Source organism: Eubalaena glacialis, chromosome 2 (assembly GCF_028564815.1).
Source record: "Eubalaena glacialis isolate mEubGla1 chromosome 2, mEubGla1.1.hap2.+ XY, whole genome shotgun sequence".
Classification (NCBI taxonomy): Eukaryota; Metazoa; Chordata; class Mammalia; order Artiodactyla; family Balaenidae; genus Eubalaena; species Eubalaena glacialis.
Genome location: NC_083717.1, coordinates 166,569,656 through 166,596,281, shown reverse-complemented (window position 1 = coordinate 166,596,281; position 26,626 = coordinate 166,569,656). Strand labels below are relative to the sequence as shown.

The 26,626-nt window shown below is 36.6% G+C and overlaps 1 protein-coding gene across 6 annotated transcripts in view; it reads left to right on the top strand.

Moving 5' to 3' along the window:
- NUMB (NUMB endocytic adaptor protein) overlaps positions 1-26,626 on the top strand; it is a 193,248-nt gene that overhangs the window by 99,654 nt on the left and 66,968 nt on the right. For all 6 annotated transcript variants that reach the window (XM_061181004.1, XM_061181005.1, XM_061181007.1 and 3 more), the window contains one exon: positions 21,851-21,991. In XM_061181004.1, the coding sequence (XP_061036987.1) occupies positions 21,866-21,991 (126 nt within the window). In that variant the 5' untranslated portion in view covers positions 21,851-21,865. The remainder of the gene's footprint in view (positions 1-21,850; positions 21,992-26,626) is intronic.

The following is a 26,626-nucleotide window of genomic DNA, read 5'->3' as shown; positions in this document are numbered from 1 at the left end:
TGCAAGCCAGAAGGGAGTGGCAGGACATATTTAAAGTGATGAAAGGGAAAAACCTACAACCAAGATTGCTCTATCCAGCAAGGATCTCATTCAGATTTGACAGAACTTAAAACCTTTACAGACAAGCAAAAGCTAACAGAATTCAGCACCACCAAACGAGCTTTACAACAAATGCTAAAGGAACTTCTCTAGGCAGGAAACACAAGAGAAGGAAAAGACCTACAATAACAAACCCAAAACAATTAAGAAAATGGTAATAGGAACATACATATCGATAATTACGTTAAATGTAAATGGATTAAATGGTCCAACCAAAAGACATAGACTGGCTGAATGGATACAAAAGCAAGACCCGTATATATGCTGCCTCCAAGAGACCCACTTCATACCTAGGGACACAGACTGAAAGTGAGGGGATGGAAAAAGATATTCCATGCAAATGGAAATCAAAAGAAAGCTGGAGTAGCAATTCTCATATCAGACAAAATAGACCTTAAAACAAAGACTATTACAAGAGACAAAGAAGGACACTACATAATGATCAAGGGATCAATCCAAGAAGAAGATATAACAATTGTAAATATTTATGCACCCAAGATAGGAGCACCTCAATACATAAGGCAAATATTAACAGCCATAAAAGGGGAAATCGACAGTAACACAATCATAGTAGGGGACTTTAACACCCCACTTTCACCAATGGACAGATCATCCAAAATGAAAATAAAGAAGGAAACACAAGCTTTAAATGACACATTAAACAAGATGGACTTAATTGATATTTATAGGACATTCCATCCAAAAACAACAGAATACACATTCTTCTCAAGTGCTCATGGAACATTCTCCAGGATAGATCATATCTTGCGTCACAAATTAAGCCTTGGTAAATTTAAGAAAATTGAAATCGTATCAAGTATCTTTTCCGACCACAACGCTGTGAGACTAGATATCAATTACAGGAAAAAATCTGTAAAAATACAAACACATGGAGGCTAAACAATACACTACTTAATAACCAAGAGATCACTGAAGAAATCAAAGAGGAAATCAAAAAAATACCTAGAAACAAATGACAATGAAAACACGACGACCCAAAACCTATGGGATGCAGCAAAAGCAGTTCTAAGAGGGAAGTTTATAGCAATACAATCCTACCTTAAGAAACAAGAAACATCTCAAATGAACAACCTAACCTTACACCTAAAGCAATTAGAGAAAGAAGAACAAAAAAACCCCAAAGTTAGCAGAAGGAAGGAAATCATAAAGATCAGATCAGAAATAAATGAAAAAGAAATGAAGGAAACGATAGCAAAGATCAATAAAACTAAAAGCTGGTTCTTTGAGAAGATAAACAAAATTGATAAACCATTAGCCAGACTCATCATGAAAAACAGGGAAAGGACTCAAATCAATAAAATTAGAAATGAAGAAGTTACAACGGACACCGCAGAAATACAAAGCATCCTAAGAGACTGTTACAAACAACTCTATGCCAATAAAATGGACAACCTGGAAGAAATGGACAAATTCTTAGAAATGCACAACCTTCTGAGACTGAGCTAGGAAGAAATAGAAAATATGAACAGACCAATCACAAGCACTGAAATTGAAACTGTGATTATAAATCTTCCAACACACAAAAGCACAGGAGAATGGCTTCACAGGTGAATTCTATAAAACATTTAGAGAAGAGCTAACACCTTTCCTTCTCAAACTCTTCCAAAATATAGCAGAGGGAGGAATACTCCCAAACTCATTCTACGAGGCCACCATCACCTTGATACCAAAACCAGACAAAGATGTCACAAAGAAAGAAAACTACAGGCCAATATCACTGATGAACATAGATGCAAAATTCCTCAACAAAATACTAGCAAACAGAATCCAACAGCACATTAAAAGGATCATACACCATGAGCAAGTGGGGTTTATCCCAGGAATGCAAGGATTCTTCAGTATACGCAAATCAATCAATGTGATACACCATATTAACAAATTGAAGGAGAAAAACCATATGATCATCTCAATAGATGCAGAGAAAGCTTTCAACAAAATTCAACACCCATTTACGATAAACACCCTCCAGAAAGTAGGCATAGAGGGAACTTACCTCAACATAATAAAGGCCATATATGACAAACCCACAGCCAACATCGTCCTCAATGGTGAAAAACTGAAAGCATTTCCACTAAGATCAGGAACAAGACAAGGTTGCCCACTCTCACCACTACTATTCAACATAGTTTTGGAAGTTTTAGCCACAGCAATCAGAGAAGAAAAACAAATAAAATGAATCCAAATCGGAAAAGAAGAAGTAAAGCTGTCACTGTTTGCAGATGACATGATACTATACATAGAGAATCCTAAAGATGCTACCAGAAAACTACTAGAGCTAATCAATGAATTTGGTAAAGTTGCAGGATACAAAACTAATGTACAGAAACCTCTTGCATTCCTATACACTGATGATGAAAAATCTGCAAGTGAAATTAAGAAAACACTCCCATTTACCACTGCAACAAAAAGAATAAAATACCTAGGAATAAACCTACCTAAGGAGACAAAAGACCTGTATGCAGAAAATTATAAGACACTGATGAAAGAAATTAAAGATGATACAAATAGATAGAGAGATATACCATGTTTTTGGATTGGAAGAATGAACATTGTGAAAATGACTCTACTACCCAAAGCAATCTACAGATTCAACGCAATCCTTATCAAATTACCAATGGCATTTTCCACAGAACTAGAACAAAAAATTTCACAACTTGTATGGAAACACAAAAGACCCCGAATAACCAAAGCAATATTGAGAAAGAAAAACGGAGCTGGAGGAATGAGGCTCCCTGACTTCAGACTATACTACAAAGCTACAGTAATCAAGACAGTATGGTACTGGCACAAAAACAGAAATCTACATCAGTGGAACAGGATAGAAAGCCCAGAGATAAACCCACACACATATGGTCACCTTATCTTTGATAAAGGAGGCAAGAATATACAGTGGAGAAAAGACCGCCTCTTCAATAAGTGGTGCTGGGCAAACTGGACAGGTACATGTAAAAGAATGAAATTAGAACACTCCCTAACACCATACACAGAAATAAACTCAAAATGGATTAAAGACCTAAATGTAAGGCCAGACACTATCAAACTCTTAGAGGAAAACATAGGCAGAACACTCTATGACATAAATCACAGCAAGATCCTTTTTGACCCACCTCCTAGAGAATGGAAATAAAAACAAAAATAAACAAATGAGACCTAATGAAACTTCAAAGCTTTTGCACAGCAAAGGAAACCATAAACAAGACGAAAACACAACCCTCAGAATGGGAGAAAATATTTGCAAATGAAGCAACTGACAAAGGATTTATCTCCAAAATTTACGAGCAGCTCATGCAGCTCAATATCAAAAAAACAAACAACCCAATCCAAAAATGGACAGAAGACCTAAATAGACATTTCTCCAAAGAAGATATACAGATTGCCAACAAACACATGAAAGAATGCTCAACATCATTCATCATTAGAGAAATGCAAATCAAAACTACAATGAGATATCATCTCACACCGGTCAGAATGGCCATCATCAAAAAATCTACAAACAATAAATGCTGGAGAGGGTGTGGAGAAAAGGGAACCCTCTTGCACTGTTGGTGGGAATGTAAATTGATACAGCCACTATGAAGAACAGTATGGAGGTTCCTTAAAAAACTACAAATAGAACTACCATACGACCCAGCAATCCCACTACTGGGCATATACCCTGAGAAACCCATAATTCAGAAAGAGTCATGTACCACAATGTTCACTGCAGCTCTATTTACAATGGCCAGGACATAGAAGCAACCTAAGTGTCCATCAACAGATGAATGGATAAAGAAGATGTGGCACATATATACAATGGAATATTACTCAGCCATGAAAAGAAACGAAATTGAGTTATTTGTAGTGAGGTGGATGGACCTAGAGTCTGTCATACAGAGTGAAGTAAGTCAGAAAGAGAAAAACAAATACTGTATGTTAACACACATATATGGAATCTAAAAAAACAAAAAAATGGTCATGAAAAACCTAGGGGCAAGACGGGAATAAAGACACAGACCTACTAGAGAATGGGCTTGAGGATATGGGGAGGGGGAAGGGTAAGCTGTGACAAAGTGGGATAGTGGCGTGGACATATATACACTACCAAATGTAAAATCGATAGCTAGTGGCAAGCAGGCGCATAGCACAGGGAGATCAGCTCGGTGCTTTGTGACCACCTAGAGGGGTGGGATAGGGAGGGTTGGAGGGAGGGAGACGCAAGAGGGAAGAGATATGTGGACATATGTATATGTATAACTGATTCAGTTTGTTATAAAGCAGAAACTAACACACCATTGTAAAGCAATTATACTCCAATAAAGATGTTTTAAAAAAAAAAAAGAATTATAGTGGATTGTATTTAGAAAGAGAGGAAAAGAAGGCCTCATCAATGAGGTGACATTTAGGTTGAGACTTGAAGTATGAGTGGAAGACAGAAGTTTTTTTGGGTTTTTTGTTGTTTTTTTAGTATTTATTTATTTATTTGTCTGTGCCGGGTCTTAGTTGGTGGCATGCGGGATCTAGTTCCCTCACCCCAGGGATCGAACCCGGGCCCCCTGCGTTGGGAGCACAGAGTTTTAACCCCTGGACCACCAGGGAGGTCCCGAAGACAGAAGTTCTTGAAGGTTCTGAGAGAAAAGCATTTTAGACAGAGGGAAATAGTAGGCCCAAAGTGGGAAACAGCTTGCAGTTAACTGAAAGAATACTAGTTAGTTGAGGAGAGTGCCACCTCGAGGTAGGAGAGCAGGCAGGGGCTATACCTTAATACGCTAATATCTGCTGCGCATTTGTGAAGTGCTGGCCACTGTTCCAAGCACTTCTTGAGCAGTGTGAATTATGCCATACTGACTCTCTGAATGCTGAGAGTTTGGATTTAATTTGAAGATGCATTGGGAAGCCATGGAACTATTACTCAGTGCCATGATCCATTTTTAGAGATTACGCTGGCTACTTTGTACATAGTTGATCAGAAGGGGACAGCAGAGGAGATAGAAATGAATACTAGTTGATGGTGGTTCAGGTAGGAGATGAAGTAATCTTGGACCATGGTTCTGATGGTAGAGGTGAAGAGCAGTGGACAGATTTAAGATATATTTACAAGTCTTTTGTTGATGGCTTGGATGAAGGGAGAGGGCTGTGAGGGAAAGGAAGGAGTCAGATTGGAGAGGGTTAAAGAATTGAAGAGATGGTATGTGTAGATAATTTGTGAAGTTATTTGTCAGTAAAGGAGAGCAGAGTTGTTTTCAACCTTCTTATGTCTATCATTTTTCCAGTGGCATTTCTGTCTTTTAAAAAAATTCTTGGAACCAAATATATTTTTATTCTAGTCTGCCTCTCCAGATTGCAGCACCTTTTTCTTATCCCACACTTGACAGATGCTTAGAGGAGGAAAGTCAGTTGAAAAGTAGGCTAGCATTCTCAGCAGTTCTGCCCTTTTTCATCAAGATGTTCCTTGCTAAATCAGTCCTTGCTATATCAGAGCAAAACAATTTTGTTCTATAAGTAAAGGTTTAATTCTTGAAGGAACAGCATCTTAGGAAGTCAGTCTCTGTATATGTGTGTTGTGGGATTAGGGGTGATGGTCATATGTATTTTTATCTGTTAAGTCTCAACATGCCTTAAAAGATAAAGGTAAGGATAGCTGAACCGCAAATTCAGTTCACCAATTGTCTTCTCAGTTGAAAGGCAAGTGATCAACTAAAAGATAAAATTGGTTGTGTAACTGAAAGAAAACTCTCAGAAGAGATAGCTTTCTTTTTTAAATGTTTCTTAAATATACATAGGTTCAGCTTTTGAAACCAACTTTGACTGCAATTTTATTTTTATTTTTTAATTATCTATCTATCTATCTATCTATCTATCTATCTATCTATCTATTTTGGCTGCTCCGGGTCTTAGTGGCAGCATGCGGAATCTTTGCTGCGGCATGCGAACTCTTAGTTGTGGCGTGCATGCGGGATCTAGTTCCCTGACCAGAGATTGAACCCGGGCCCTCTGCATTGGGAGTGCGGAGTCTTATCCACTGGACCACCAGGGAAGTCCCTGACTGCAGTTTTAAGTAGACAGGGTCTTTCCTCATTTTATGAAGCTCTAGTTTTCCACTATTTTTAAGGAGTGAGTAAAGAAGCCATGTATCAAAACAAAAGGGAGAATTTTGTGGACAATATGAAAATTAGTAAAGCAGAAATCTGAAATTAAAGTCAGATAATAAGGATCATGGAATACTGTTTAAATCAGTGGTTCTTAAATTTTTGGTAGTTACAGAATCCTTTGAGATACCAAAGAAAGTTGAAGAATCTGGCCCCAGAAAGTGCACAGATACGTGTGCATTCAGATTTGTACATAATCTTAGGGCATTGCTAAATCTGAAGAGCCTATGCAGATGCCCTGGTCGAGGACACGTGGTCTGAATGGTAATCAGGGCTGAGGAGTAGAATGTGGCTAGAATGTGGCTAGAGAGCTTCAACATTCATACTGTGACAGTAATCTCTTCTCAAATACCAATCTTTAGGGCAGCCCAGACTCAATTTGTTGTTGTTTTTTTGTTGTTGTTTTTAAACCTTTGGTCTCACAGCTGATAAAATAATTTTTAGTTTTAGCTATTGAAAATTAAAGTAATCTGTTCTTAAATTTTTTTTCTTTGAAAATGCCATAGATGGCAGGGTTTTCTGAAATAAGGCAATACAGTATTCAGGATACCCTAACATATGAAACCCATTAATAAAAAAAAGTCAAGGTGAAATGCAAATTTCAAATTTACTGACACCTAGGATTATACATGAACTGAATGAATGTTTCCTTTGAGAAGTAGATTCAAAAAACAAATGAACCAACCCTTTGTTCTCTCTACTTTTCCATGAATCTGTTTGTAACATAACTTTCTCACAAAACTGAGCGTGAACTTTTAAAATGAATTTTATTAGTCCTATAGGTTAAGTACTGGACATATTTATTTCACAGTTGGTGATGGATCTGTACTTTGTTACTTTTCATTTGGCTCAGTGCCTAAGTGGAACACTGAGCTAGTGATACAACTTAATAATTTATAAATTCTTTCCTGTTAGGCAGACTACGCCAGTTAGACCAATATTTAATGAAATCCAGAACTCTTAGGATTCACTGATTGAGTAGGTGATTGACTAGATGACCTACCTCTAAGTCCTTTGGCCATGGTAAGAGTCTAGGATTCCTTACATTTTTTTCACTTACTTAACTTGATCAAATAAAAGGATTTCTTTCTTTCACTCTAAATCTTGAAAGCAAGTTTCACATCATAAGAAAAAGTAGAAATCAAAGAAAGAAAATTCAAAAATGAAATACTTTATGGTATAATATTATACTTTAAATGGTGATTTAATATATGGCATTTTTAGCTTACATTTTTAGTGACTGAACAGATTATTATTATTATTACTATTATTGGCAGATGGACAGTCAGTGCAATTTTTTTCTTGTAACTTATAGAATTCTGGAGTAGAAGTGTGATGAAGAATATAGTGGAATTGTATATATTCACATTCAACCATGTTTGTTCAGAGAACAGTAAAATAAAAGTGAGAGTTAAAAACAATATAATTAAATTTAAATTTAGATTCTCTGCTGTTCTCAATGAGTTTCTGCTGTACAGTGTTTTTGTGCCTCCCATGTTGTGAGCATGCTCTGCAGTTCTAGTGCTAGGTAGATATTTTTCTCATAGCATAATTCATAAACATTAGCAAGCTACTTCAACTGTGTTCAGTTGAAAACAGCAAACTGTTCCATATTACAAATAATCCTTGGCTGTGTTGCATTTATTGCAAGAGAGTGTACTGTGGTACTTTGTGGATGATTTAAAGTATTCCCAGTGTTGGGACTTCCCTGGTGGCGCAGTGGTTAAGAATCCGCCTGCCAACAGGGAACACAGGTTCGAGCCCTGGTCTGGGAAGATCCCACATGCCGCGGAGCAACTAAGCCTGTGCGCCACAACTACTGAGCCTGCACTCTAGAGCCTGAGAGCCACAGCTGCTGAGCCCGTGTGTCTCAACTACTGAAGCCCATGCGCCTAGAGCCCGTGCTCCACAACAAAGAGAAGCCACCGCAATGAGAAGTCCGCACACCGCAATGAAGAGTAGCCCCCGCTCTTGCAACTAGAGAAAGCCCGCGCACAGCAACAAAGACCCAAGGCAGCCAAAAAAAAAAAAAAGTATTCCCAATGTTATTTTGAATTTATGTGATATTTTGCTTTTAGTGCTATCTTTGGAACTTAACCCTGTGAGATTAGAGTGTCCTGAAAACATAAATTTAGCTAATCTAAGGAAATTTGTGTTTATTATTTTTTTTTCAGCTATTCAGAATGGTACCCATGGTTTTATATTTTAGTTCATATATTTTTACATTTGAAACCAACTAATACTGTTGTAACAATTAGAGTAATTTTACCATTTTCCCTAACTTTGATTTTTCTTTTTCTTTCTTAAAGGGAAACTATCTTAAGTGTCAGGGTCAAGTTTCCTGTACGTGTCTTGTCTATATCTGTGCATATCAAGTATGTGCTATTTAGCGTTTATGTTTTTTTTTTTCTCATAGTGAATTTTCTAAAGCATTGTCTTGTCCAATCTTCCTTATAATTTATATACAAGAGAGGCCTAAAGTTAGAGGTGTAATTGTGTCAATAGAACAAAGAAAAGCAAACAAGCATGATTTAGAAGGAAGAAAAACTCTAGAGAGAAAAGTCCCCATTTTCCTAAGAGTTGTAGCTCTCTGTTGGCCCTGCAGAAGCCTCTGGTTCATTTTATTTTATTTTCTCTTTTTAAAAATTTTCTTTTAATTATTTTTTTCTTTTTTTTCAGGCTCATTTTATTTTATTTTATTTTATTTGGCTGCGCCGCGTGGCTTGCGGGATCTTAGTTGCCTGATCAGGGATGGAACCTGAGCCCTCAGCTGTGAAAGCATGGCGTCCTAACCACTGGACCGCCAGGGAATTTCCATCTGGTTCATTTTCGATTGGGCTGGACAGACTGAATTTCAGTAACTTTATTCTTTTTAGTAAAAGTGAGACTTAAATTTTATAACTAAATGTGACTTGTTTTTCTTTCTTTCTTTCTTTCTTTTATTATTTATTTATTTATTTATTTGGCTGCATTGGGTCTTGTTGCTGCACGCGGGCTTTCTCTAGTCATGGTGAGCGGGGGCTACTCTTCGTTGCAGTGCGTTGGCTTCTCATTGTAGTGGCTTCTCTTGTTGTGGAGCATGGGCTCTAGGCACGCAGGCTTCAGTAGTTGTGGCACGTGGGCTCAGTAGTTGTGGCTCGCAGGCTGTAGAGCACAGGCTCAGTAGCTGTGATGCACAGGCTTAGTTGCTCTCCGGCATGTGGGATCTTCCCGGACCAGGGCTTGAACCTGTGTGCCCTCCATTGGCAGGCGGATTCTTAACCACTGCGCCACCAGGGAAGTCCCGTGACTTGTTTTTCTTACCCCTTGTTAGATATCTCATAATTATAGGTGTGTATGTATTTATATTTCTACGCTCCCCGTCTCTATCCTCAGAAGGATTTTAGGTGACTTGCTTTCCACCTAATTAAAATTATAAAATAGTTGATGTATACAAAAGAATATATGTACCATATGTAGGTTATACAGCATAATGAAATGAAAACTTGTGTATCTTCTACTCAGCTTAAGCACTACTAAAACTTTTGAAGTCCCCATGGGAACGTTTCCCGATTATGTCCCCCTTTCTTTTCCCTAAGAAGTAACAGTGCCCTTAATTATGTTTATCATTCTCTTGTTTTTCTTTCTATTTCTATACACATATCCCTAAATGTTATCATGTTTAGTTTTGCATAATTTTGAGAGGTAATGTGAGGGGACTAAGAGCACAAATTCTGGTGCCAGGCAAATCTGCCACTTAACTAACCATGTGATTTGGGCAAATTACTTAACTTTTCAGTGCTTGTTTCCTCATTCATGAAATAGAGATTAAAAATAGAATCTACCTGATAAGGCTATTGTGAGAATAAAATGAGTCATTATATGCAAAGTGCACAGTGTACAGTGCCTGGTACGCAGGCAGTATTCTCTTAGTTGTTAGTATTTGTATAAAGGAATCATAAACAGTTTGCTTCCCTCCTCCCTCAACATTATGATTGTGAGATTCATCCATGTTGATAGTTATAGCTGTAGATGATTTATTTTTACTTCTTTCTCTCTTAATTAAATTTTTTATCTTTAAAAATTTAAATTGAGGTCTTATTTTTATTTCTGCATGGTATTCTAATAGTGTGAATATTCTGTATTTCTTGTGTTGATGGATAATTAGATTCTAGTGTTTATTTTACTGTTACAAATAATAAACAATGCTATGCAGACATTATCTTGCACACCTTCTTGTGCACATGTTTAAGAGTTTCTCTAGGATACACACCTAGAGAAGAAACTGCTGAGTTGTAAGGGTATGTGAGTCTTCAACTTTCCTAGACAGTGCCATCAAAATGATTGCACTAGTTTATGCTCCTGTAAGAGTATGAGAGTGCCCGTTGCTCCATATTTTATTGTCTGATTCTTTAATATTTGCAAAACTGACAGATGTATAATGGTATATAGTGTCTTTTTAAAAATTATTTGTTTATTAATTTTTGGCTGCGTTGGGTCTTTGTTGCTGCACGTGGGCTTTCTCTAATTGTGTTGATGGGCTTCTCGTTGTGGTGGCTTCTCTTGTTGTGGAGCTTGGGCTCTAGGCATGCAGGCTTCAGTAGTTGTGGCACGTGGGCTCAGTAGTTGTGGCTCGCGGGCTCTAGAGCGCAGGCTCAGTAGTTGTGGCTCACGGGCTTAGCTGCTCTGTGGCATGTGGGATCTTCCCAGACCAGGGCTCGAACCCGTGTCCCCTGCATTGGCAGGTGGATTCTTAACCACTGCGCCACCAGGGAAGCCCAGGGACAGTATTTCTTAACAATCTGTAAATTTGCACATGAAACTCCTGTTAAAGTACCATTCACAGTAGATGCCTAATATTTATTATTTCTTCTTGTTCTTTTTTTGGTCTTTCCTGGGTAGAGCAAATTACCACGTGTGCTTGTAATCCTTCATACACTCATATACTTAGGTAGTGTTCAAGAAATCTATTTATCTTGTCAAGCATGAGGTTAATTACCATGAAAAGTATGATAATTTAGCTGATCTTTTGATTAACATTATAGATAAGATTTCCTATTTGAAACAGTCGAGCAAATACTTTTAGAAAACTGCCTTTAATTCCAGCACTGGAATTTAATACACCTTTCTCCCATTTAAATACTCTAAATCTGATTTCAACAGATATTATATCAGCAAATAGTGCATTTTCTAGAGCAGGTATGAAAACAAGATTCAGGAGCACTTCTAGTACTAACCGTGTGGATTCAGTTCACTGTCATCTCCTGGATTATGACAGTAGCCTCCTAATTGTCTCCCTGCTTCATTCTTGTTCTCTTTAATCTATTCTTAACCCAGCGGCCAAATGTAAAATATAGGTGCTTCCTTTTAGAACCCTCCAGTGGCTCCCCATTTCTCTCAGAGGAAAAACCAGTGTTTGGCCCACAGGGTCCTATATTACTTTGTCCTGTGTAACCCATCTGGTCTCATCTCTCCTATTCTCTTGTCTTCATTTTGCACTGGACACACAGACCTTCTTTTGTTTGTCAGACATTCTAGGCAAGCTATCCCCTCAGGACCTTTGCATTAATTATTTTCTTTTTCTGGAATGCTCATCCTACTGCATGGCTTACTTTTTTACCTTCTTCAGTTCTTTGCTCAAGTGTTACTTTCTTAATTTAAAATTTCATCCCTGCCTCCAGTACTTCTAATCCCCCTCTTAACCCTGTTCATCTTTTTCTGCATAGCATTTACCACCTCTAACATACCACAGAGTTGGTGGTGTTCGGGTAAATGTTTCACAATTAGTTCTCCAAGTATAGTTTCAGCATGAATGATGGTTGATATTTTTGCTTGTTTAGTGAGTAAAATGAAAGTGAAGCAATGAAGATGTGTGTCAACATTTCACTCATTTGTCATTGACGTAAGAGACTTCTTTGCTGAATTGGATAATAGTTTTCAAGTAATGGAAGAATATTTCCTCAAAATTTTTGCACTATTCATAATGTAATGGTTATAGACACCACACACTTTTAAGTTCAATCTGCATCTTAACATTTTCTCCATCAGTTTCTTAGATCTAGACAATCACAGAACAATAAATCAAGCAGTGATTGGTAGTTTTTGCCAAATTCTGTAGTATAAATACTTCCACCATGGCCAATTTCAAGTTACCAACCTGAAGTCACTGAACTTAACATGTTGTTGGGAAGAGATGTACAATAGCCCGGCATTAGATAGTATTTCTTTTTTTTTTTTTTTTTTTTTTAAATTTTATTTATTTATTTATTTTTGAACATGTTGGGTCTTCGTTTCTGTGTGAGGGCTTTCTCTAGTTGTGGCAAGCGGGGGCCGCTCTTCATCGCGATGCGTGGGCCTCTCACTATCACGGCCTCTCTTGTTGCGGAGCACAGGCTCCAGACGCGCAGGCTCAGCGGTTGTGGCTCACGGGCCCAGTTGCTCCGCGGCATGTGGGATCTTCCCAGACCAGGGCTCGAACCCGTGTCCCCTGCATTAGCAGGCAGATTCTCAACCACTGCGCCACCAGGGAAGCCCCAGATAGTATTTCTACCTTACAGATAGAAAATCATAAATAACCCCAAGAGCATAGATAATAGTAAAATGTAGTTAAAAAAAAAAAAAGGAAGTGATGAGTTTTTACCTTTGTTTCAAAGTAACTTATATAATTATAAGTTATTATATAACTTATATAATTATAACATATAATTATAATTTAATTTGTAATAAAGGCTATGTTTAGCACCCAGTTCACAAACTTGCTGAAAATTTGACAGTTGGATCTTGTCAGTCAGCACACCACTGTGAATAATCTGGCTGTTTATTTTCTGTCTATCTCCTTCATAGAGGCAGGGGTTTTGTTCTGTATTGTTTACTGCAGCATGGCATGGTAGGCAGTCAATAAATACTTGTTGACTGAATTTTAATTAAAATATTTGAGGTCTTTTATATTATAATTTAAAATTCATATAAATAAATGAACTAGATGCTGAGTGAAAAATAAATTTTGTCTTCAAATAAATTGAAACTTTTTTCTTCATTTTTAAATATGAAGTTTTGATTATAACTAGCATAAAATTCTTGTTTCTCTGAATTATTGACCTAGATTATAAATAAAAGCATGCTACTCTGAAAGGGATGGAAAGATTTTCAAATTTGCCTTGCTGAGAGAAAGATGTCATGTGATCCCTCTTTTATAAAAAGAAAAAATTGAAGCATATATGCATAGAAAAAAAACAAAGGAGAAAACTCTAAAATGTTGATGGAGGTTATTTCTGTTTAGTGGGATTACAGGTCATTTGTATTTCATTCTTTGGATTTTTCTGTTTTTCCTGTTCTTTACAAGTCACATCTATTACATGATAAAATTATTTTAAAATCAGCTTCCTTATCATACCCTAGTATAGTATTTTAGTTGAATGAGGAGGAAAGTAAAATATTACAAGTAGAAAATACAGGGTGAAGAAAGAGAAAGAAGTGAGAAAGCCACAGCATATTTGAAAGGTCTGATCTTCATAGGATTATGCAGGGAAGCACTGGGAGACAAGGCTGGACTGTTGAAGATCCTAAAGTTTAATGTCTGAGTCTGGCATTCAGCAGCCTCCACAACTTGAACCCAACCTTTTTCCAGCCCAACAGTTTTTGAACACATTCAAGGAAGAATTTTAGGAATATTAATCTGGCACAACTATGTAAGGAGATTAGAGGAAAGGGGACTTGGAGTCCAGGGGTTGTTGCAGAGGTTCATGGATGAAGTGATTTTTCTGTCAGGGCAATTAGGAATAGAAATGCTGAATGGCTGAATACCAGAGATATTGATACCTATTCCCATCCAGTAGCACCTATTGATGGACTTGGTATGGAAGAATTATGGAAAAGTGTCAGAGATGAACCTTAGAGTATGCTCTTCTCATTTCAAAGCTTTGATGGATGTAAAGGTGTTACGTAGAAATAGGGAAGTCAGGAAGAAGACCTTGTTTGAAAGGAAAGATAAATTTGGAGACATTTGAATTGGAGTTGGAAGTACAAGACTAGAAATCACAAAGAAGTCAGGGCTGAATATGAACTCTCTATGGGAGATAGAGAAAGAAAAGAATTTATGCTTATAATTAGTTGAATTTTAACCAATTAAAAAAAAATCTCAGTTCAGTATATAATCTGTTTGTGAATTCGGAGAAGGAAAGGTACAGTTTGTCATGAGCTATAACCTTACATATTGACAGGGACATTTTTAGTTTGCTAATAAGGTGACTTATGTTGATTGATTTTCAAATGTTGACTAACTACATTTATTAGAAAAACTCCATGTAGTCATGATACATTTTTAATGTATTTTTGTAGTTTGATTTGCTAAAATTTTGTTTAGAATTTCTGTATATATGTTCATGAGAGATATTGGTCTATCTATTTAAGAAGCTTAAGTAATACCTTTGTTTGGTTTTGGTATCAGGTAATCTTAGCCTGATAGAATGATTTGAGAAATATTCCCTCCTCTTCAATTTTTTGGGAAGAGTTTGTGTAGAATTGGTATGATTTCTTCCTTAAATGTTTGGCAGAATTCACCAGTGAATCCATTTAGCCAAGGAGTTGTATTTGTGGAAAGATTTTAAACTATAAATTCAGTTTCATTAATAGATATAGGACTATTTTGGGTTATCTATTTCTTCTTGAATAAGCTATGAAAGTTTGTAACTTGAAAGGAATTTTTCCATTTCATCTGAGTTGTTGAATAAACATAAACTTGTTCATAATATTCCCTTATTATTTTTAATATCTGTAGAATATTAGAGATGACACCTCTCTCATTCTTGATATTGGTAATTTGTATCTTTTTTCCCCCTAAATAGTCCAGCTATAGGTTTATCAGTTTTTTTAATCTTCTCAAAGAGCCAGCTTTTGGTTTCCTTTTCTCTGTTTCTATTTTCCTACTTTATTGCTTTCTGCTTTGATTCCTACTGTTCCCTTTTTTTCTGCTTACTTTGCATTTCTTTGTCCTTTTAGTTTCTATAAGTAGAAGCTAAGGTCATTGTTTTAAGTAAGACCTTTCTTAATTTCTAATATAGACGTTTAGTGCAGGGTTTCTCAGTAGTGACACTATTGACATTTTAAGCTGGATAATTCTTTGTTGTCAGGGGCTGGCCTATGCATAGGATGTTTAACAGTATCTCTGGCCACTATCCATGAGATGTCAGTGGCATCCCCCTAGTGACAACCAAAAATGTCTCCTCCAGATATTGCCAAATGCACAAGATTGCCCCTTCCACCCCCGGTTGAGAACCACTGGTTTAGTGCTATAAATTTCTAAGTACTGCTTTTGTTACATCCCACAAATTTTGATATATTGTGTTTTCATTCAGCTCAGAATACTTTCTAAATTCCTTTTTGATTTCTACTTTGACCCGTGGGCTATTTTGAAATGTGTTATTTAGTTTCCACATATTTGGCAATTTAATTCCATTGTGGTCAGAGATCATACTTTGCGTGACTTGAAGCCTTTTAAATTTGAGACTTGTTTTATGGCCCAGAAAATATTCTGTATTGGTAAGTGTTCCACATGCACTTGATTAGAATGTATATTCTGTTGTCATTGGGTGGAATGTTCTATAAATGTCAATCAGGTCATGTTGGTTGATACTGTTGTTCAAGTCTTGCTGTTTATATCCTTGATGGTTTTCTTCCTACTTATTCTATTAATTATTGAGGGGGGCGTATATAGCCACTCCAGCTTTCTTTTGACTTGTATTAATATGGTATACTGTTTTCTATCATTTTACTTTTAACCTATTTGTGTCTTTATATTTTAAGTGGGTTTATTTATTTATTTTTGAATTTTATTTTATTTTTATATTTTTATACAGCAGGTTCTTATTAATTATCCGTTTGATACATATCAGTGTATACATGTCAATCTCAATCTCCCAATTCATCACACCACCACCCCCACCCCACCCGCCACTTTCCCCCCTTGGTGTCCATACATTTGTTCTCCACGTCTTTGTCTTTATTTCTGCCCTGAAAACCGGTTCATCTGTACCATTTTTCTAGGTTTAAGTGGGTTTATTGTAGGCAGCACATGGTTGGGTCTTGCTTTTTTTTTCCAGCCTAACGAAGAGCTAGTTAGTCTGTTTGACTACTGGGAAGCTAGTGTCACCGCTAAAGGTACTGTCTCCCCTAACAAGCCTATTCCACATTTCACTGGGAGAACATGTGGCGATGGGGGCCAACATTCAGGACCATGGTGGACAGGGTGGAAGGCTGGTGAGTACTGTTGTATCATCCTTGCTGTGCCTACCTGGGACCGGGCAGAGGCACATGAAGGCAGGCCAACCCTCTGGGGACCCTGTAGGAAGCCAGGGTGCCTGAGAGAGATGAGACTTTTGGAATCTGACTTACATTTTTACTGACCAGTCAAGACATTCACTGGCCTTACTACTCAGCTAAACCAGTTGTTGGATTGTGGAAGGTCAAGGGGTAGATCCTAGGCTAGGGGCTCAGCACAGTGGCTGTTTACTATCTAGAATGCAAGCATTGCAAAAACTTAATCACTGCTATGGCTATGTTAATTCATACTGGCCAGTTATATGGTGTGTGTACCTCTATTTATTCATGTTTGAGTGTGCTGGGTTTAATTCTACTTACTGTATCCTAACTCCTATTAGGAAAAATAGGGAAATAATGAGATCATCACAAGAAAAGTTTCACCCATCGTGACTGCTTGTGGTTGCCCTGATCTCTTCCCTGAACTTCAGGCTTATACATATCTCCACCTAGAAGCCCTATAAACAGACCCCTCAAATTCAACAATTCAGTTTGCTGAATTCATCTATCCAGTTTACTGAGGCCTAAAACTTAGGACTCATATTTGGATTTCTCCCTCTTCCTCACCTTCTGTAATAATTCCTGCCCTTGACTTTCCCCATAAAGAGAGTCCTGTTGATCAAGCAAAGCTGAGTTTATTAAACTTACTGCAGCAAGGGAGAGCACCACTTTGACAGAGTCTTGGTAGTTAGGGGAAGTTAGGAAAGGGTATTTCTAGGGTTTTGAGATCTGGACTCACGTGGTTTAAGGCAGGTCCTTCAAGGTGGGGAACTGGCTGGGATGGGCAAAGTTTGTGACACAATATTTAAAATTAGTGGACTTAACAAGAAAAGGTTCTTGAAGCAGTCTGTTACCATGTCAGGAGAGCTGTTTGCCCTGATGTACAAATTGTTTGCCCAGATAAATTAGTTCATAAAACTTTCCTGACACAGTGAAGCTAATTCTTGGCTTACAGTCTTATCATTTTCATTTTGGGCAAAATACTTTCCTGGAGCATAGTTACATCATGTTGACTCAGTTAATTCATAGATTTCCTGAATCTGTGTTTTGTTGATGCTGTTGCCTCTACCTGAAATATCTTTTCCCTCCTACTCCACACAGTATGTGGCTAATGTTTGTTCTTTTAAAACTTAACTCAGGCAGTATCTCCTACAGGAAATGTTTCTTGAACCTAGACTGCTTCTAGGCCATACTGTGTATAGTATTATTATTACATTCCCCATATTGTGCAGAAATTAACCTTTTATAGGGGAAGAGAGCCACCAAAAGGCAAGTTGTCTTACTAATTTCTGTATCCACTAGCATTAATAACAGGGCCCAGCACATGGTAAGTTTTCAAACAGTTTTTACTGACCTAAACAAATTGGGTCGGGGGGGAAGACCGAAGGAATGGGAGATAAGAGGTGATGATTTAACTTTAAATTAATGTGATTGAGACAGCGCTAATGCACCCAAATGTAGAAATTTGAGTAAGAGAGTAAGACTTAAGAGTACAATTAGGAAATGATCATAGTTGGGGTAATAGTTTGTGTTGATTATTTCTCCAAGAGTGATAATGCAAAGAGAACACCAGTGGAGGACTGATATTTGGGGAATACCCTCAATGTGTAGGAGAAAGTAGAGGAAGCCCTCAAAGGCATCAGTAGAGACAGAAGTGAAGAAGATAAACCAGAGGAGTAGAGTATGGGGACGGTGGAAGGCAGGGAGGAAACACATATACAAAGGAGAGCTGGAATTGTGGTGTCAAATTTTGCAGAGCATTTAAGGAATGAGAACTGTGAAAAGATTTTCTGAATTTGGCAATTAAGTTGTACCTAGTGATCTTTGAAAATTCTAGTAGAATGAGGATTTCATTTTTTAAAAATTTAGTTTGTAGGAAAGGACAAAATAAGTTGGTTCTCAGGTTTTATAGTTACAAAAATATATTCTTTACCTATATTCAACCAGGACTGTCACAAGGGGTATGATTTTCTTTATTTGGGAGTAAAGTTCAACCTTGCTGAGGACCAATAGTAAATGTTACTTTGAATTAACGTTTTTAATTTTTTTCTTATTATCTGTCTTTTTTTTTTTTGTAAGCAAAATCATTATACATAGATTACTTGAAAACAGAATGTTTGGTTTCTTCCTTGTATTAATTATTATCATAATTGCTAGATTATTTTACAGGCCAGTGGTAGTTACTCATTAAGAAGTAACAAGCAAGATAACTATCATTGTGTATTTTTACTTTGCCAAGTTCATTTTAGAACAATTATAATTAATATCACTAATTTTCAAAAATTTCCGGCTGTGAAACCCTTTCCTTAAACTTTTACATGCAACCCCAACATGTAAATCAGAGAAAGTGGAGCTTGTCTGTTTGAAGCTGTGACAGGGACCTGAAGCTCCTCCTGAGAGTTTTGTCCAGTCTTCTAACCTCCTTCTCTTCCCTGCCAAACAACTGGTGGTCCTGGGTACCCCTCTGTGGAAATCCTAGGGCTACCTAAAGCATAGTTCAAGAATCACTGACACATAATTTTCTTTGTAGAAATGCTGATTGCAAAGCATTTTAGTACTGAAAGTGACATGATATTTAGACCCCCAAACCAATTGACACTTCCAGTCTGTTCTCTTATTGGTCAGTAGAGTGGTACAACAATAAATAGCTGCCCAAGAGCGAATAAGTTTGTAATAGAGCTATTTAGACAGAGGTTGGATGTCTTCCTCTAAGGGAAGTTGTCAAAGTAGTTCCTTTGTCAGTGGGAGTTTGGCCTACTATTAAATGCAGTCTCTTCCAACATCGATGATTCTCTGGTCTTACATGTCTACATTTATCCTACCTAGTAAATATCATCTAATACGATGGGGTTTATTTTATCTTTCATTTCTTCACATTTATAGTATGCCGTATATATGACAGGCACTGTATTAGGATGCAGGGATACTATATAAACAAGTAAATTTAAACAAATAAGATATAGCCTACCATAAAGGAAATAGAAAATTGCTGTAAGTCTTGAGGAGTAGAGTAATAGAGTTAAGCGGAGGGTGTTCATGGGAAGCATATGAAATGCAAGGACCCAGACCAGATAGGGGCTTGTCAGAAAAAATGCTAGCTTCTATGAAGACTCTGAGCTGACTCTTTAAAGATGAGTAAACTTCAACAGAAGCAAATAGAGAAAGGTCTTTCTAGGCAGATGAAGGAACATGTGCAGAGCCTCTGAAAGGTAGCATGCCTTGTTTGGAGAACTGTAAGTAGTTTCATATGGCTGGAGCTTAGCATGTGAATGGGGCTGGTGAGTAAAGCCAGATAAAAAAAGGACTGTGTTTGCCATGCTTGGAAATTTGGACTTTATCTTGAAAGTGATGTGACGCAATTGAAGGATTTTAAGCAGAGTAATTGCATGGTCAGATTTGTGTTTTAGAAAGCACTATGGCAGTAGTCAGGAGAACAGATTGGAATGGACCTCTCTTGGAAGCAAAGAGACCATTAAGTTGTTAAGCTTTTGCAATGATTTAAACAAAAATGAGGATAGTAGAACCGATGTGGTGGGTGGGGGAATTAATTCAAGATATACTAAGGAGGTAAGATCCATAGGTATTGGTCAGAGAAAGAATAGAAGTGGGGATGACTTTCAGGTGTTTGGGTTGGCCAGCTGGGTAGGTGTGTAGTCTTTTTTTGCTAAGAGAAAGAAATTAAAAAGAAAGGAATCATATAGGCTTTTTGCCTCAAGATTCTTAGGGTGCCAACTTGAGCAAGGATATAGGTGCTTTTTATTTTCTTATATTTGTATTTGTGTATATTTTTAAAATGTGATATGAAAGTATATAACAGGATGTATTATCAAGGAAGGTTATGGAATTCTTTTTGGAAGTCTGTTAGATTAAGGTAGACTCTCATTTAAGGTAGTTTAGGAATGAGTGATCTACTTAAAGGCAAAGGGATGGATTACCTTTTGTCGAGTCCTTTGGTTGTTTAATATCTACCTCATCTACTCTATAAATCAACTTTGAATTGAGAAATAATAAATTGATTTTTAGAAAATCCAGAGATTTTTACATTACCATTCATCTGTCAGAATTTTTACCTTTTAAGAAAAATGTGTGGTAAGATTGGCCTGTCTGTGTGAATTAGCTAATTTGGTAATAGTTCTGCTGTGGCATTATGAACTTTAAAATACAAAATGATTTTTCCTCAGAATGCAAACTTTGATTTTCAAGTCTTTCATTGGTGTTATGTGGGAATTAATGTTCCATCCCTTGTTATTTAACACTCCTGACAGAGAAGATGTTTCCTTTATATAGCTTTGTCACATCATTTTCTCAAGTTAAGATCTCTTTTTTAGGCTGGTTGAGGTGGTTAAATCCCTCATGGAAAGAATGAGCAATGCTCCTTAACAGAACTGAAGGTATTGGTTTCAGATTTTGAGATTTGCCCTATAAAGGGACACGTAATCATTATGTTTATTCATTGGCTCTTAAATGCTCCATTGTTTCTTATCAGATGAGTCTTCCTTCCCTGTAGTTTTGTGATTTCTGCTGTACCTTTGAAAGCATTAGAGAAGTGCCTCTTCCAGTAACAAAACAAAAACACTGACTGTAGTTTAATACTTTTTAATTTACAGAGTTAATGATGAGACTTGGACCTTTGTCATCGAAAACTATCAGATTACTTTCATATCTGTAATGATTATGAATATGAAAGTACATTCTGATGTCATACTACTTGCAAGAAATTTCTTCTTTAGAATAATGTAATCCTAGAACTTTTTCTTCTTTAAGTATGTTTAAAGGAAACTTTATTTCTTTTTATAAAATATCTTTTACAAAAGGCTATTAAAGTCCCTGCTTTGCTTAGTGTCTTCTGATAGTAAGCCAAAAAGATCCCCAAATTTCAGTGTTCCAGAATGTTTTTTTCTTAATAAGGATCAAAGTTTTCAGAATATTTTCAAAAATTTTTAGCAGTTTATAATTTGGCTACAGGTACAAATTTCCTTATTCAGGAGTTAGAATGGATTTGAGAGGTAGATCAGGAGGAATACTCATTGGATTATTGCAATTAAAGTGCTTGAAAGTTCTTAGAATAACATCTCTTCAGATCCTACAACAGGTTATTGTTTTTTACAAGAATAGCATTATAATTGTCTTTTCAAAAAGTGAAGTGATTTGTTTGTTTGAACTTAGAGTTACTCTAAGAGGAAGTATACTAATTGCTCATTTCCCCCTAAAACAAAATCTTTAATTTGGGATACTAGTTTTTTATTAGGACCGTAATCCAAACTTTAAATATGTGAGAAAGTAATAACTTCCTTTTCGTACTTCTTTTACAGCTTGTAAAAATTAAAATGAATAAACTACGGCAAAGTTTTAGGAGAAAGAAAGATGTTTATGTTCCAGAGGCCAGTCGTCCGCATCAGTGGCAGACAGATGAAGAAGGAGTTCGTACTGGAAAATGTAGCTTCCCAGTTAAGGTAAGAGCTCATGTTTCTATAAATCTAGACGTTGAAAAGAATTGACAGTTTATTATATGTGAAATTCCATTAATTAGGACAGTTAAAAGAAAACACTCTAAAAGCTAGTCCCTTTATATTCTGCTTCAGTGGTAGAATTAGTAAGAAGAAAAACAGATTATAATTAACGATTTTTCTCTTTATATTTATTTATTTTTTTAAATTTTAGAGGACAGGGAAGGTTAAGTTGAATTTATTTATTTATTTATTTATTTATTTATTTATTTATTTTCACACACACACACACTGTATTTTATTTTTACAAGAGATAAATAGACTGACACCAAGCATTGTACATGGATGACCACAACAAAAGCAACAATGATTGCAATTACCAAACATGAAACACTCATACTATGTCATAATACTGACATTCAGTCCAGTAATCCTCCACTGTAACAGCTCCTTTACTTTGCAGTGAAAATTGATTTGTATATTCTTTGCCTCTGAGTCCTTGTGGGATTTTTTTTTTTTAATTCAAACAGAAAGTCACAAAAATTATACTCATCCTCATCAGTTCACTCAGTCCCATGTAATTAATTTTTTTTTTCATCTTGATCTTTTGTTAGCACTTTTATGAGTTCATCAGTTTTTCATTAGAGTTCTGAAAATGCTTATTCATTCAGTTCAGCAGTACAGTCAGTTACCAGAAACCTGTACTTGTCAGAGTCTTTTCCATGAATTTCTTGAAGATGAAACCCTTTTATAGGAACATATTTGCAAAAGCATGAGAGTACACCCAGAACTGTCTGTAAATGACAAAAGACTTAAAAATGACCACGGTTAAAGTCTTGATGAAAGTTCACAATAATGCAGTTGACAAGAAAATTAGTCACTTCTGAGATATACATTTTAAAGCAACAACCAGGACCATGACCTACAACATTATACCAGAACACACAAGACCCCTAGAAACTTCATGCAATGTCCGAAACATCTATACCAACATATTTCCATACAAATAACCCAATGAAAGCCCAGCATTAGCTGTTCTGTCTGTTTGTTCTTTTATACTGCAGGTTCCCACCGGTCATCAACTTTACACACATCAGTGTATACACGTCAATCCCAATCGCCCAATTCAGCACACCACCATCCCCAGCCCACCGCAGTTTTCCCCCCTTGGTGTCCATATGTCCGTTCTCTACATCTGTGTCTCAACTTCTGCCCTGCAAACCGGCTCATCTGTACAATTTTTCTAGGTTCCATATACATGCGTTAATATACGATATTTGTTTTTCTCTTTCTGACTTACTTCACTCTGTATGACAGTCTCTAGATCCATCCACGTCTCAACAAATGACTCAATTTCGTTCCTTTTTATGGCTGAGTAATATTCCATTGTATATATGTACCACATGTTCTTTATCCATTCGTCTGTTGATGGGCATTTAGGTTGCTTGCATGACCTGGTTATTGTAAATAGTGCTGCAATGAACATTCGGGTGCATGTGTCTTTTTGAATTACAGTTTTCTCTGGGTATATGCCCAGTAGTGGGATTCCTGGGTCATATGGTAATTCTATTTTTAGTTTTTTAAGGAACCTCCATACTGTTCTTCATAGTGGCTGTATCAATTTACATTCCCACCAACAGTGCAAGAGGGTTCCCTATTCTCCACACCCTCTCCAGCATTTCTTGTTTGTAGATTTTCTGATGATGCCCATTCTAACTGGTGTGAGGTGATACCTCATTGTAGTTTTGATTTGCATTTCTCTAATAATTAGTGCTGTTGAGCATCTTTTCATGTGCTTCGTGGCCGTCTGTATGTCTTCTTTGGAGAAATGTCTATTTAGGTCTTCTGCGCATTTTTGGATTGGGGTGTTTGTTTCTTTAATATTGAGCTGAATGAGCTGTTTATATATTTTGGAGATTAATCCTTTGTCCGTTGATTTGTTTGCAAATATTTTCTCCCATTCTGAGGGTTGTCTTTTCGTCTTGTTTATGGTTTCCTTTGCTGTGCAAAAGCTTTGAAGTTTCATTAGGTCCCATTTGTTTATTTTTGTTTTTATTTCCATTACTCTAGGAGGTGGATCAAAAAAGATCTTGCTGTGATTTATGTCAAAGAGTGTTCTTCCTATGTTTTCCTCTAAGAGTTTGATAGTGTCCAGTCTTACATTTAGGCCTCTAATCCATTTTGAGTTTATTTTTGTGTATGGTGTTAGGGAGTGTTCTAATTTCATTCTTTTACATGTAGCTGTCCAGTTTTCCCAGCACCACTTATTGAAGAGACTGTCTTTTCTCCATTGTATATCTTTGCCTCCTTTGTCATAGATTAGTTGACCATAGGTGCGTGGGTTTATCTCTGGGCTTTCTATCTTGTTCCATTGATCTATATTTCTGTTTTTGTGCCAGTACCATATTGTCTTGATTACTGTAGCTTTGTAGTATAGTCTGAAGTCAGGGAGTCTGATTCCTCCAGCTCCGTTTTTTTCCCTCAAGACTGCTTTGGCTATTCGGGGTCTTTTGTGTCTCCATACAAATTTTAAGATGATTTGTTCTAGCTCCGTAAAAAATGCCATTGGTAGTTTGATAGGGATTGCATTGAATCTGTAGATTGCTTTGGGTAGTATAGTCATTTTCACAGTGTTGATTCTTCCAATCCAAGAACATGGTATATCTCTCCATCTGTTGGTATCATCTTTAATTTCTTTCATCAGTGTCTTATAGTTGTCTGCATACAGGTCTATTGTCTCCCTAGGTAGGTTTATTCCTAGGTATTTTATTCTTTTTGTTGCAATGGTAAATGGGAGTGTTTCCTTAATTTCTCTTTCAGATTTTTCATCATTAGTGTATAGGAATGCAAGAGATTTCTGTGCATTAATTTTGTATCCTGCAACTTTACCATATTCATTAATTATCTCTAGCAGTTTTCTGGTGGCAGTTTTAGGATTCTCTATGTATAGTATCATGTCATCTGCAAACAGTGACAGTTTTACTTCTTCTTTTCCAATTTGTATTCCTTTTATTTCTTTTTCTTCTCTGATTGCCGTGGCTAGGACTTCCAGAACTATGTTGAATAATAGTGGTGAGAGTGGACATCCTTGTCTCATTCCTGATCTTAGAGGAAATGCTTTCAGTTTTTCACCGTTGAGAATGATGTTTGCTGTGGGTTTGTCATATATGGCCTTTATTATGTTGAGGTAGGTTCCCGCTATGCCCACTTTCTGGAGAGTTTTTATCATAAATGGGTGTCGAATTTTGTCAAAAGCTTTTTCTGCATCTATTGAGATGATCATATGGTTTTTATTCTTCAATTTGTTAATATGGTTTATCACATTGATTGATTTGCGTATATTGAAGAATGCTTGCATCCCTGGGATAAATCCCACTTGATCGTGGTGTATGATCCTTTTAATGTGTTGTTGGATTCTGTTTGCTAGTATTTTGTTGAGGATTTTTGCATCTATATTCATCAGTGATATTGGTCTGTAATTTTCTTTTTTTGTAGTGTCTTTGTCTGGTTTTGGTATCAGGGTGATGGTGGCCTCATAGAATGAGTTTGGGAGTGTTCCTTCCTCTGCAATTTTTTGGAAGAGTTTGAGAAGGATGGGTGTTAGCTCTTCTCTAAATGTTTGATAGAATTCACCTGTGAAGCCATCTGGTCCTGGGCTTTTGTTTGTTGGAAGATTTTTAATCACAGTTTCAATTTCATTACTTGTGATTGGTCTGTTCATATTTTCTCTTTCTTCCTGGTTCAGTCTTGGAAGGTTATAGCTTTCTAAGAATTTGTCCATTTCTTCCATGTTGTCCATTTTATTGGCATAGAGTTGCTTATAGTAGTCTCTTAGGATGCTTTGTATTTCTGCGGTGTCTGTTGTAACTTCTCCTTTTTCATTTCTGATTTTATTGATTTGAGTCCTCTCCCTCTTTTTCTTGATGAGTCTGGCTAATGGCTTATCAATTTTGTTTATCTTCTCAAAGAACCAGCTTTTAGTTTTATTGATCTATTGTTTTCTTTGTTTCTATTTCATTTATTTCCGCTCTGATCTTTATGATTTCTTTCCTTCTGCTAACTTTGGGTTTTGTTTGTTCTTCTTTCTCTAGTTTATTTAGGTGTAAGTTTAGATTGTTTACTTGAGATTTTTCTTGTTTCTTGAGGTAGGATTGTATTGCTATAAACTTCCCTCTTAGAACTGCTTTTGCTGCATCCCATAGGTTTTGGGTCATCGTGTTTTCATTGTCATTTGTCTCTAGGTATTTTTTGATTTCCTCTTTGATTTCTTCAGTGATCTCTTGGTTATTTAGTAACGTATTGTTTAGCCTCCATGTGTTTGTGTTTTTTACGTTTTTTTCCCTGTAATTCATTTCTAATCTCATAGCATTGTGGTCAGAAAAGATGCTTGATATGATTTCAATTTTCTTAAATTTACTGAGGCTTGATTTGTGACCCAAGATGTGATCTATCCTGGAGAATGTTCCGTGTGCACTTGAGAAGAACGTGTAATCTGCTGTTTCTGGATGGAATGTCCTATAAATATCAATTAAATCTATCTGGTCTATTGTGTCATTTAAAGCTTCTGTTTCCTTATTTATTTTCATTTTGGATTATCTGTCCATTGGTGTAAGTGAGGTGTTAAAGTCCCCCACTATGATT